The 13,452-nt window shown below is 45.4% G+C and overlaps 1 protein-coding gene across 4 annotated transcripts in view; it reads left to right on the top strand.

The window, feature by feature from the left end:
- abca3b (ATP-binding cassette, sub-family A (ABC1), member 3b) overlaps window positions 1–13,452 on the top strand; it is a 235,319-nt gene that overhangs the window by 32,460 nt on the left and 189,407 nt on the right. For all 4 annotated transcript variants that reach the window (XM_059978838.1, XM_059978841.1, XM_059978840.1 and 1 more), the window contains exons 9-10: window positions 9,514–9,687; window positions 12,001–12,182. In XM_059978838.1, coding sequence (XP_059834821.1) covers window positions 9,514–9,687; window positions 12,001–12,182 — 356 coding nt within the window. The remainder of the gene's footprint in view (window positions 1–9,513; window positions 9,688–12,000; window positions 12,183–13,452) is intronic.

The following is a 13,452-nucleotide window of genomic DNA, read 5'->3' on the forward strand; positions in this document are numbered from 1 at the left end:
ATGACACCAAGATTAGCAGTGTGGTAGACGGTGAGGAAGGCTATCATGGCTTGTAGCAGGATCTAGGCCAACTGGAAAAATGGGCTGAAATATGACAGGTGGAATTTAATGCAGGTAAGTGTGAGGTTCTGCACTTCAGTAGCACCCACCAGGGTAGCTCTCACTAGTGAACGGTCGGGCAATACGGAGTGTGGTAGGACAAAGGGATCTGGGAATACAGGTCCATAATTCATTGAAAGTGGCATCACAGGTAGATAGGGTGGTAAAGAAAGCTTTTGGCACATTGGCCTTTATAAATCAAAGTATTGAGTACAGGAGATGGGATGTTATCCTGAAGTTGTAGAAGATGTTGGCAAGGCCTAATTTGGAGTATTGTGTTTAGTTCTGGTCACCTACCTACAGGAGAGAAGTAAATAAGGTTGAAAGAGTACAGAGAAAGTTTACAAAGATGTTGCCGGGTCTGGAGGATCCGAGTTATTAAAAGGATTAAATAGGTTAGGACTTTATTCCTCGGAACATTGAAGATTGAGAGGGGATTTGAACATAGAACAGTACAGCACAGTACAGGCCCTTTGGCCCACAATGTTGTGCCGACCCTTAAACCCTGCCTCCCATTTAACCCCCCACTTGAAAGAGATATACACAATTATGAGGGGCATAGATAGGGTAAGTACAAGAAGGCTTTTACCACTGAGGTTGGGTGAGACAACAGCAGAGGTCATAGGTTAAGGTAAGTGAAAAGTTTAAAGGGAACATGAAGGGTAACTTCCTCACTCAGAAGGTCGTGAGAGTGTGGAATGAACTGCCAGCATAAGTAGTGCTGGCAAGCTATGTTTTCAGTGTTTAAGAGAAGTTTGGATAAGTACACGGATGGTTGGGGCATAGAAGACTTTAGTCCCAGTGCAGGTCAATGGGAGAAGGCAGTTTAAAATGGGTCGACATGGACCAGATAGGCTAAAGAGCCTCTTTAGACCATAAGACCAGAAGACATAAGACCATAAGATATAGGAGCAGAAGTCAGCCATTCGGCCCATTGAGTCAGCTCCACCATGGGCTGATCCAATTCTTCCAGTCACCTGCACTCCATTTCCTGTTGTAATCTGTGGTTCACATCCCAACTACTGATGGGAGGCCTGTATGTAACTGCCATCAAGGTCCTTTTACCCTTGCAGTTTGTTAGATCAACCCGCACAACATCTTCCGATCCCACGTCACATCTTTATACTGATTTGATGCCATTCTTTACCAGCAGAGCCATACCACCCCCTCTGCCTACCTTCCTATCCGTCAGATACAACGTATAACCTTTGACATTCAGCTCCCAACTACAATCATCCTTCAGCGATGATTCAGAGATGGCCACAACATCATACCTGACAATCTTTAATAGTGCAACATGATCATCCACCTTTTTACTTGTACTCCATGTATTGAGATAAGACCATCAGATCATAAGACAATAAGATATATGGAGCAGAAGTAGGCCATTCGGCCCATTGAGTCTGCTCTGCCATTCAATCATTGCTGATCTGATTCTTCCGGTCATCTCCACTCCCCTGCTTTCTCCCCATACCCTTTGATGCCCTGGCAAATCAAGAACCTATCCATCTCTGCCTTAAATGCACCCAGTGACTTGGTCTCCACAGCTGCTCGTGGCAACAAATTCCAAAGATCTACCAGCCTCTGACTAAAGCAATTTCTCTGCATCTCAGTTCTAAAAGGATGTTCTTCAAACCTGAAGTCGTGCCCTCTTGTCCTAAACTCCCCTACCATGGAAATAACTTTGCCTTATCTAATCTGATCAACATCACATCCCTGCTCTTATATTCTATACCTCTAGAAATGAATGCCAACATTGCATTCACCTTCTTCACCACCAACTCAACCTGGAGGTTGACCTTCAGGGTATCTTGCACAAGGACTCCCAAGTCCCATTGCATCTCTGCATTTTGAATTCTCTTCCCATCCGAATAATAATCTGCCTGTTTATTACTTCCACCAAAGTGCAAGACCATACACCTTCCAACATTGTATTTCTTTTGCCACTTCTTCACCCATTCCCATAAACTATCTAAGTCTCTCTAAAGCCTCTCTATTTCCACAACACTACTTGCTCCTCCACCTATCTTTATATCATCAGCAAACTTAGCCACAAATCTATTGATGCCATAGTCCAAATCAATGACATACATTGTAAAAAGCAGCAGCCCCAACTCCGACCCTGTGGAGTCCCACTGATAACCAGCAGCCAGAACACAATCTCTTTATTCCCACTCTCTGTTTTCTGCCGATCATCCATGCCAGTAACTTCCCTGTAATTCCATGGGCTCTTATCTTGCTAAGCAGCTTCCTGTGTGGCACCTTGTCAAAGGCCTTTTAAAAATCCAAGCATACACTGCATCTCCTTTGTCTAACCTGGTTGTAATTTCCTCAAAAAATTACAGTGGATTTCAGGAAACTGTGCTGACTTTGGCCTATCTTGTCATGTGCTTCCAGGTACTCCGTAATCTCATCCCTAACAATCAATTCCAACCACTGATGTCAGGCTAACAGGTCTATAGTTTCCTTTCTGCTGCCTCCCACCCTTCTTAAATAGCGGAGAAATTTTGAAATTTTCCAGTCATCCGGTACAATGCCAGAATCTATCGATTCTTGAGAGATCATTGTTTATGACTCTGCAATCTCTCCAGCAACTTCCTTCAGAACCCAAGGGTGCATTCCATCAGGTCCAGGAGATTTATTACTACAGATATCTTCCACTGTAAAGACGGATGCAAAATACGCATTTAATTCCTCTGCCATCTCTGCGTCTCTCATTACAATATCTATAGCGTCATTTTCTATTGGTCCTATATCTACCCTTAACTCTCTTTTACCCATTATGTACTTAAAAAAGCTTTTAGTATCTTCTTTGATATTAGTCGACAGCTTCCTTTCATAATCCATCTTTTCCTTCCTAATGACCTTCTTAGTTTCCTTCTGCAAATTTTTAAAAGCTTCCCAATCCTCTATCTTCCCACTAGCTTTGGCTTCATTGTATGCCCTCTCTTTTGCTTTTACTTTGGCTCTGGCTTCACTTTTCAGTCACTCTAGTGTCCTTCTTCCATTCGAAAATTTCTTCTTATTTGGACTTGCCTCATTTTACACAGAACCTCCAGCCATTTTTGCTCTGCTGCCCTTCCTGCTAGTGTCCCTTTCCAGTCAACCTTGGCCAGTTCCCCTCTGGTGCCATTGTAATTTCCTTCATTCCACTGAAGTACTGACATTGGAATTTAGTTTCTTCTCAAATTTCAAAGTGAACTCGATCATATTGTGATCACTGTTCCCCTAGGGTTCCTTAACCTTAAGCCTTTTATCACCTCCAGATCATTGCACAACCATATAACCATATAACAATTACAGCATGGAAAAAGGCCATATTGACCCTTCTAGTCCATGCCGAATGCTTACTCTTACCTAGTCCCACCAACCCGCACTCAGCCCATAACCCTCCATTCCTTTCCTGTCCATATACCTATCCAATTTTACTTTAAATGACAATATCGAACCTGCCTCTACCACTTCTACTGGAAGCTCGCTCCACACAGCTACCACTCTCTGAGTAAAGAAATTCCCCCTCGTGTTACCCTTAAAAATTTTGCCCCCTAACTCTGAACTCATGTCCTCTTGTTTGAATCTCCCCTACTCTCAATGGAAAAATCCTATCCACATCAATTCTATCTATCCCCCTCATAATTTTAAATACCTCTATCAAGTCCCCCCCTCAACCTTCTACGCTCCAAAGAATAGAGACCTAACTTGTTCAACCTTTCTCTGTAACTTAGGTGCTGAAACCCAGGTAACATTCTAGTAGATCTCCTCTGTACTCTCTCTATTTTGTTGACATCTTTCCTATAATTCGGCGACCAGAACTGTACACAATACTCCAAATTCAGCCTTACCAATGCTTTGTACAATTTTAACATTACACCCCAACTCCTATACTCAATGCTCTGATTTATAAAGACCAGCGTATCAAAAGCTTTCTTCACCACCCTATCCACATGAGATTCCACCTTCAGGGAACTATGCACCATTATTCCTACATCACTCTGTTCTACTGCATTCTTTAATGCCCTACCATTTACCATGTATGTCCTATTTGGATTATTCCTACCAAAATGTAGCGCCTCACACTTATCAGCATTAAACTCCATCTGCCATCTTTCAATCCACTCTTCTAACTGGCCTAAATCTCTCTGCAACCTTTGAAGATTACTTCATTATCCACAATGTCACCTATCTTAATATCATCTGCATACTTACTAATCCAATTTACCACCCCATCATCCAGATCATTAATGTATATGACAAACAACACTGGACCCAAAACAGATCCCTGAGGCACACCACTAGTCACCAGCTTCCAACCTGACAAACAGTTATCCACCACTACTCTCTGTCATCTCCCATCCAGCCACTGTTGAATCCATTTTAATACTTCAATATTAATACCTAATGATTGAACCTTCCTAACTAACTTTCTGCGTGGAACCTTGTCAAAGGCCTTACTGAAGTCCATACAGACAACATCCACTGCTTTACCCTCATCAACTTTCCTAGTAACCTCTTCAAAAAATTCAATAAGATTTGTCAAACATGAACTTCCACACACAAATCCATGTTGACTGTTCCTAATCAGACCCTGTCTATCCAGATAATTATATATACCATCTCTAAGAATACTTTCCATTAATTTACCCACCACTGACGTCAAACTGACAGGCCTATACTTGCTAGGTTTACTCTTAGAGTAATTATGCTTGTTAAAGTTAACGTCTGTCCTGAGCCTTATGGGCTTATCAGGCAGTGGCGTGAAGCGACTGAGAGTATGAGACTCCCTCCCTGGATAGGATGCCAGTCTATCACAAGGTTAACCCCCATCATTTTGCCGGTACCCATTTTCAACTGGAGCAATGTGTGGTTAAGTGCCTTACTCAAGGACACAACACACTGCTGTGGCTCAGGCTTGAACTCACAACCTTCAGATCGCTAGTCGAAAGCCTTAACCACTTGGCTATGTGACACTCAATCCAGCACAGCCGATCCCCTAGTGGGCTCAGCAACAAGCTGTTCTAAAAAGCCATCCCTTAGACATTTTACAAATTCTCTCGAGGTCCAGTACTGACCTGGTTTTCCCAATCCTCTTTCATGTTAAAATCCCCAATGATTACCATGACATTGCCCTTCTGACACTCCTTTTCTATGTCCTGTTGTAATTTGTAATCCACATCCCAGCTGTTGTATGGAAGCCTGTATACAACTGTCATTAGGGTCCTTTTACCCTTGCCATTTCTTAACTCAACTCATAGAGACTCTACACCTTCCAATCCTATGTCATCCCTTTCAAATGATTTAATATTATTTCTTATACACAGAGCCACACCAACCCCTCTGCCTACGAACCTATCTTTTCAATACACCGTGTATCCTTGGACGTTCAGCTCCCAACGGCAGCCATCCTTTAGCCAAGTTTCAGAGATGGCCACAACATCATACTTGCCAATCTGTAGCTGAATTTCAAGATTGTCATTTTATTTCTTAAGCTGCATCCATTCAAATACAACACTCTCACTCTCTGTTGCTTTCTGTTTTAACTGCACCACACCTCTATTGCCCTGTAACTCATCCCACTGGCTGTGATTATGCCTCATCTCCTGTCTGTCCTTTCTGTCATCTCTGGTGCATGTATCTTTGATTTATTTCTGTTTTCCCCTTCCTCAGCCCTATCACTCTGGTTCCCATCCTCCTGCCAAATTAATTTAAACCCTCCCTAACAGCTGTATTAAACCTGCCTGTTAGGACATTGGACCCTTTGGGTTCAGGTGTAACCCATCCTTTTCGTACAGGTCATACCTCCCCCAAAAGAGGCCCCAATGATCTAGGAACCCGAAGCACTGCCCCCTACACCAGTTTCTCAGCCACACATTAATACGTCTGATCATGTTATTCTTGTGCTTGTTAGCACGTGGCACAGGCAGTAATTCTGAGATTACTACCCTGGAGGTCCTGCTTTTCAGCTTCCTGCTCTGAATTCTCTCTTCAGGACCTCCTCCCTTTTCCTACCTATGTCATTGGTACCAATGTGTACCAAGACTTCTGCCTGTTCACCCTCTCCCTTCAGAATACTTTGCACCCGATCCAAGACATCATGTACCCTGGCACCTGGGAGGCAGCACACCATGCGGGTATCTCTATCAGGCTGACAGAACCTCCTGTCTGTTCCCCTCACTATGGAATTGCCTATTCCTCATTCCACATTCTTCATCTTCCTCTTTCCCTTCTGCACCACGGAACCAGGCTCAGTGCCAGAGACCCGATCGCCGTGGTCGTCCTGTGTCAGGTCACCCCCCTCAACAACATGCAAAATGAGATGACGATTACTGAGGGGGATGGCCACGGGGGTGCTCTACTATCTGAGCTCTTCCCCTCACCTCCCTGACTGTCACCCACTGATCTAACTCCTGTAGCCTCAGAGTGACTAACTCATTGCAGCTCCTTGCTATCTCTTGCTCACTTTCCCTAATAAGCTGTAGGTCATCGAGCCGCAGCTCCAGATCCCTAATACCGTCTCTCAGGAGCTGCATCTCAGTGCACCTGGCACAGATGTGGCCATCTGGGAGACTGGAAAATTCCCAGGATTCACACATCTGACACCCAGAGCAAAGTACTAACCCTACAGACATGCTCACTATTCCAATGGAAAAAAATGCTAGAGGAATGTCCACCTAATCACTGACCTCGCCGAAGCCCGAATGAGTCAAAGCCCTACCACTCTGCCTCAGACCCCTCCTTTGATGACTGCTCTGCTGGGCAGTGTCTCCCTTTTATACCTGAACCTTTCCTGCTCTTCAACCCACGATTGGTGCGCCGGTTATAGCCAAGTTCCCACGAAGCTTTCCCCTTTTAAGCTTCACTCCCGGACCTGGGCACCACCTCCTCTCTCGGAGCTCTCCGAGTCACAATGGGTGCACCAATTATAACACTTTGAGTGCTGTATTTGCTACCCTTCTTTTATATTCTGCATCCCTAATGCACTGACACTCCCCTGCTGGCTGCAATTTTGTCTTGATGTCAGCCAGCCTTTCCTGACAGTCTGACTGCACGCTATCTTTGCTTTTTTACCATCCGTCCTATCCTGAGTCCCTTCACTCTGGTTCCCATCTCCCTGCTAAACTAGTTTAAACAAAAACACAAGGAAATCTGCAGATGCTGGAAATTCAAGCAACACACACAAAATGCTGGTGGAACGCAGCAGGCCAGACAGCATCTATAGGAAGAAGTACAGTTGACGTTTTGGGCCGAGACCCTTTGTCAGGATTAACTGAAAGAAGAGATAGTAAGAGATTTGAAAGTGGGAGGGGGGAGGGGGAGATCTGAAATGATAGGAGAAGACAGGAGGGGGAGGGATGAAGCTAAGCGCTGGAAAGTTGATTGGAAAAAGGGATACAAGGCTGGAGAAGGGGGAGGATCATGGGACAGGAGGCCTAGGGAGAAAGAAGGGGGGAGGGGAGCACCAGAGGAAGATGGAGAACAGGCAAGGAGTGATTGTGAGAGGGGCAGAGAGAGAAAAGGTGGGGGAGAGAGAGAGAGAGAGAGAGAGAGAGAGCAAGCAGTTAAATAAATAAATAGATAGATAGATAAGGGATGGGTTAAGAAGGGGAGGGGGGCATTAACAGAAGTTAGAGAAATCAATGTTCATGCCATCAGGTTGGAGGCTACCCAGATGGAATATAAGGTGTTGTTCCTCCAACCTGAGTGTGGCTTCATCTTGACAGTAGAGGAGGCCATGGATAGACATATCAGAATGGGCTCCCAGTGGCCACACATTTTAATTCCACGTCCCATTCCCATTCTGATATGTCTACCAATGGCCTCCTCTACTGTCAAGATGAAGCCACACTCAGGCTGGAGGAACAACACCTTATATTCCATCCAGGTAGCCTCCAACCTGATGGCATGAACATTGATTTCTCTAACTTCCATTAATGCCCCTCCTCCCCTTCTTACCTTATCCCTTATTTATTTATCTATTTATTTATTATTTTTCCCTTTTTTTTACTCTCTCTTTCTCTCTCTGCCCCTCTCACAATCACTCCATGCCTGTTCTCCATCTTCCTTTAGCGCTCCCCTCCCCCTTTCTTTCTCCCTAGGCCTCCTGTCCCATGATCCTTTCCCTCTCCAGCTCTGTATCCCTTTTGCCAATCAACTTTCCAGCTCTTAGCAAGAATATCAGTCCCCCTCGGGTTCAGGAGCAACCCATCACTTTTGAACAGTCATACCTCCCTGAGAAGAGATCCCAATGACCCAAGAACCCGAAGCCCTGCTGCCTGCACCAGCTCCTCAGCCACACATTTATCTGCCAAATCATCGTGTTTCTACCCTCACTGGTGCTGGCACAGACAGCAATCCAGAAATTACTACCCTGGAGGTCCTGCTTCTCAGCTGTCTACCTAGCTCTCTAAATTCTCTTCAGGACCTTATTGCTTCTCCTTCCTATGTCATTGGACCAATATGTACCAAGACATCCAGCAGCTCTCCCTCCCCCTCCAAAAAGCTGTGGACACAATCTGGGACATCCCCGACCCTGGCACCTGGGAGGTTACATACCATTCAGGTGTCCCTTTTACGTCTGCAAAATCTCCTGTCAGGCATGGACCAGATGGGCCAAAGGGCCTGTTTCTATGATGTACTCTTTTCTGTGACTATCACTTTAATGAAATTCCTCCTCATCTCCATTCCAAATAGATGTCCCTCTATTCTGAGGCTGCGTCCTATGGTCTTCAACTCTTCCACCATAGTAAACATCCTTTCCACATCCACTCTATTAAAGCCTTTCACTGTACAATGTTTCAATGAGATCTTCCCTATTTCATTTGAATTCCAGTGAGTACAGGCCCAGAGCTACCAAACACTCTTCCTATGGTATGACTTTCAACCCTGAAATCATTTTCATGAACCTCCTTTGAACCTTCTCCCAAAGTCAGCACATCTTTTAGATGAGGGGCCTAAAACTGCTCATGATACACCAAGTGAGGCCTCACCAGTGCTTATAAAGTCATCCTTGTTTAAATATTCTAGTGCTCTGGAAATGAATGCTAACATTGCATTTACCTTCCTCAACACAGACTCAACCTTAAAATTAACCTTTAGGGAATTCTGCACAAGGACTCCCAAGTCCCTTTGCTCTAATACCATGGGCTCGTAGCTTGTTAAGCAGCCTGCTGTGTGGCACTTTGTCATAGGTCTTCTGAAAATCCAAGTACACAACATCCATTAATTCCTCTTTTGTCTATCCTGCTTGTTATTACTTCCTCCAGTATTTTTGTGTGTGTGTGTGCGTGTGTCTGTCTTTCTGTCTCTGCAGAATCTCATGTTTACGAAATACCATCCTTGCCGGTGATGCCCAGGCTCCGAGATGCGTGTGTTGGAAAGTGATGTGACTGCTCTCTTTTTCTCCTACCTTTATCTCAGCCAACACTGCAGCAGTGGTCAGTGGATTCCTGTACTTCCTAACCTACGTCCCCTATCTTTTCATTGTACCACGTTATCACATGATGACCTTCGCACAGAAAGTGGCATCCTGTTTATTCTCCAATGTGGCAATGGCATTGGGCTGCCAGTTAATTGGCATGTTCGAAGGCAAAGGTAAGAATATGAGACTGGTTTCCATTACTTACTGTCTTAAACACCAACCTTGGACGTTTAGTCGTGCACATGAACAACTCAGGAACAGAGTTGCGTGGACCGCATGTGGGCAGGAAACAGTGGCATAGACTGCGTGAACGGGCAGGGAATGGATTCGCATGTGGGCAGGAAACAGTGGCATAGACTGCGTGAATGGGCAGGGAATGGATTCGCATGTGGGCAGGAAACAGTCGCATAGACTGCGTGAATGGGCAGGGAATGGATTTGCATGTGGGCAGGAAACAGTCACATAGACTGTGTGAACGGGCAGGGAATGGATTCGCATGTGGGCAGGAAACAGTCGCATAGACTGCGTGAACGGGCAGGGAATGGATTCGCATGTGGGCAGGAAACAGTCACATAGACTGCGTGAACGGGCAGGGAATGGATTCGCATGTGGGCAGGAAACAGTCACATAGACTGCGTGAACGGGGCAGGGAATGGATTCGCATGTGGGCAGGAAACAGTCGCACAGACTGCGTGAACGGGCAGGGAATGGATTCGCATGTGGGCAGGAAACAGTCGCATAGACTGCGTGAACGGGGCAGGGAATGGATTCGCATGTGGGCAGGAAACAGTCACATAGACTGCGTGAACGGGGCAGGGAATGGATTCGCATGTGGGCAGGAAACAGTGGCATAGACTGCGTGAATGGGCAGGGAATGGATTCGCATGTGGGCAGGAAACAGTCACATAGACTGCGTGAACGGGCAGGGAATGGATTCGCATGTGGGCAGGAAACAGTCGCATAGACTGTGTGAACGGGGCAGGGAATGGATTCGCATGTGGGCAGGAAACAGTCGCACAGACTGCGTGAACGGGCAGGGAATGGATTCGCATGTGGGCAGGAAACAGTCGCATAGACTGCGTGAACGGGGCAGGGAATGGATTCGCATGTGGGCAGGAAACAGTCACATAGACTGCGTGAACGGGGCAGGGAATGGATTCGCATGTGGGCAGGAAACAGTCACACAGACTGCGTGAACGGGCAGGGATGGATTCGCATGTGGGCAGGAAACAGTCGCATAGACTGCGTGAACGGGCAGGGAATGGAGTCACGCACAGGCAGGAAACAGTCGCACAGACTGCGTGAACAGGCAGGGAATGGATTCGCATATGGGCAGGAAACAGTCGCACAGACCGTATAAATGGGCAGGGAATGGAGTCACACGGACTATGTTATAATTTGTTATTGCTGTCGGCACATGCATCGCGCACTGAAGGATTTTCCTTATTGTACTCTTCTACGTTCGGTACAGAAATATAACAGAGAACATTACAGCACACTGCAGACACTTAAACCCAAGACATCCCCAATGCAAGGTCAATCCAACACTTGTCATCTGCAGTCATTATTGGAGGGGATTCTCAGAGACAGGTTTACACTATTTGGAAAGCATTGTCTGATTCCCCTCTCCGACAGCAGAGAAATCTCAGCAGCGATCAAAAGGCAGTCTCCCCTCTCCGTAGCAGAGTAATCCAACCAGCGATCAAAAGGCAGTCTCCCATCTCCAGTAGCAGAGTGATCCTACCAGTGATCAAAAGGCAGTCTCCCCTCTCCGGCAGCAGAGCGATCCCACCAGCGATCATAAGGCAGTCTCCCCTCTCCGGCAGCAGAGCGATCCCACCAGCGATCAAAAGGCAGTCTCCCCTCTCCGGCAGCAGAGCGATCCCACCAGTGATCAAAAGTTCACCTTAGGGGATAAAATCTCTGGCTGTCCACTTGATGCAGGCCTCTTATCATCTTTAAACCTCTATTGTCACCTCTCACCTTCCTTCACTCCAAAGAGAAAAGCCCTGGCTCACTCAGACTTGCTCTCTGACATCCTGGTTAGCCTCTCCGTGCTCTCCAGCATTCTGGTAATCTCTTCCGCACCTGCTCTAAAGTTACCACATTCCTTGCGTTCGCCCTGTGAATGCATGGATTTTTTCCAGGTGCTCTGGTTTTCTCCCACAGCCCAAAGTCAAACCGATTACTATGTTAATTGGTCATTATAAATTGTCCTGTGGGGGTTGCTGGCTGGTGCAGATCCCTGGCTGGAAGGCTCAAGTTCCACACTGGATCTCTAAACAAATAATTGAGAGGCAGCCAGAGCTGAACACAATATTCCAAGTGTGGTCTAACTAGGGTTTATAGAGCTAATAAATAATTGTGATCTTGGGCAATGAGGGAGCCTGTTCATGGAGCAGAAGACAGAAGTGTGAGAGTGGAAAGCCACACTAATTCAATAATCACTAAAGGTCCCGTTGCTGATTTCTTGTGTTTGTTTAAAGGAACGGGTATCCAGTGGGTGAACATTAACCAGCCAGTGAACGTGGATGACAGTTTCACCCTTTCTGATGCGATGGGTGTATTGATCATTGACTGTATCTTGTATAGTTTGGTCACTTGGTATGTGGAGGCCGTGTTCCCGGGGGAATATGGAGTACCAGAAGTCTGGTACTTTTTCTTATTGGTAAGTTGCACCAATGCCTTGAATTACACTGAAATTGCAGCTGGTCGGGTTTAATGTCACTGGCATATGTCATGAAATTTGTTGTTTTGCAGCAGGAGTACAATTTTTTTTTGTATGCCAAACTCTGCCAGAGCCTCGGCGACTGCTTTTTTTTTCCAAGTGGTTGTCTTGGAGGAGAGATTCTGTGAGTGGTCCCCCACGTCCTTCTCACAGCGGAGTTGTATTTTTCTTACAAGACCAGTTTGCAAGCTCGACACTCAAGCCGGCACTGATGACGTGCCTGGGAGCAGCCCGACTGGATTCGAACTCAGAAACCTTCACTTGGCCGTCCAGTGCTGATGTCACTGCACTCCAGCCAGACAATGCAATACATAATAAAAAAACTAGTAAAAAACCTATATGCAAAAAAGAGAGGAAAAAAAGAAAAATACTGTAGTGGGTTCATTGTTCATTCAGAAATCTGATGGCGGGGGGAGAGTGGGGGAGCTGTTCATAAAACATTGAGTGTGTGTCTTCAGGCTCCTGAACCTTCTCCTTGATAGTAGTAATGAGATGAGGGTTTTTCCTGGTGATAAGAGTCCTTAATGACAGATGCTGGCCACAATGCCATCAATTCCATCATACATATCATTCACGTAAAAGGTGAAAAGAAGCAGGCCCAATTAAGGTCTCCTTTATTCCCACTCTTTGCCTCCTGCCAGTCAGACAATCTTCTATCCATTCTAGTATCTTTACTGTAATTCCATGGGCTGTTATCATACTAAGCAGCCTCATGTGCAGCAACTTTTATAATGCCTTCTGAAAATCCAAGTAAACAACATCCACTGACTCTGCTTTGTCTATTCTGCCTGCTATTTCCTTAAAGAATTCCAACAGATTTGTCAGGCAAGATTTCCCCTTGAGGAAACCTTCAAAGTTCAAAGTACATGTATGTCACCATATATAACCTGAGATTTATTTTTCTTGCAGGAATACTCAATCAGTCTAATAACCATAATAGAATCGATGAAAGACTGCACCAACAAGGCAGACAACAAACTGTACAAATATAAAAAGGGGAAAAATAACTAATAATAATAAATAAATCAGCAATAAATATTGAGAACATGAGGTGAAGATTCCTTGAAAGTGAATCCATAGATTGTGGGGAACAGTTCAATGATGGAGCAAGTGAAGTTGAGTGAAATCCCCTCTGACTTTGGCCTATTTTATCATGTACCTCTAAGTACCCCAAAACCTCATCCTTAAAAATGGGCTCCAACATCTTTCC

Source organism: Hypanus sabinus, chromosome 9 (genome assembly GCF_030144855.1).
Source record: "Hypanus sabinus isolate sHypSab1 chromosome 9, sHypSab1.hap1, whole genome shotgun sequence".
NCBI lineage: Eukaryota > Metazoa > Chordata > Chondrichthyes > Myliobatiformes > Dasyatidae > Hypanus > Hypanus sabinus.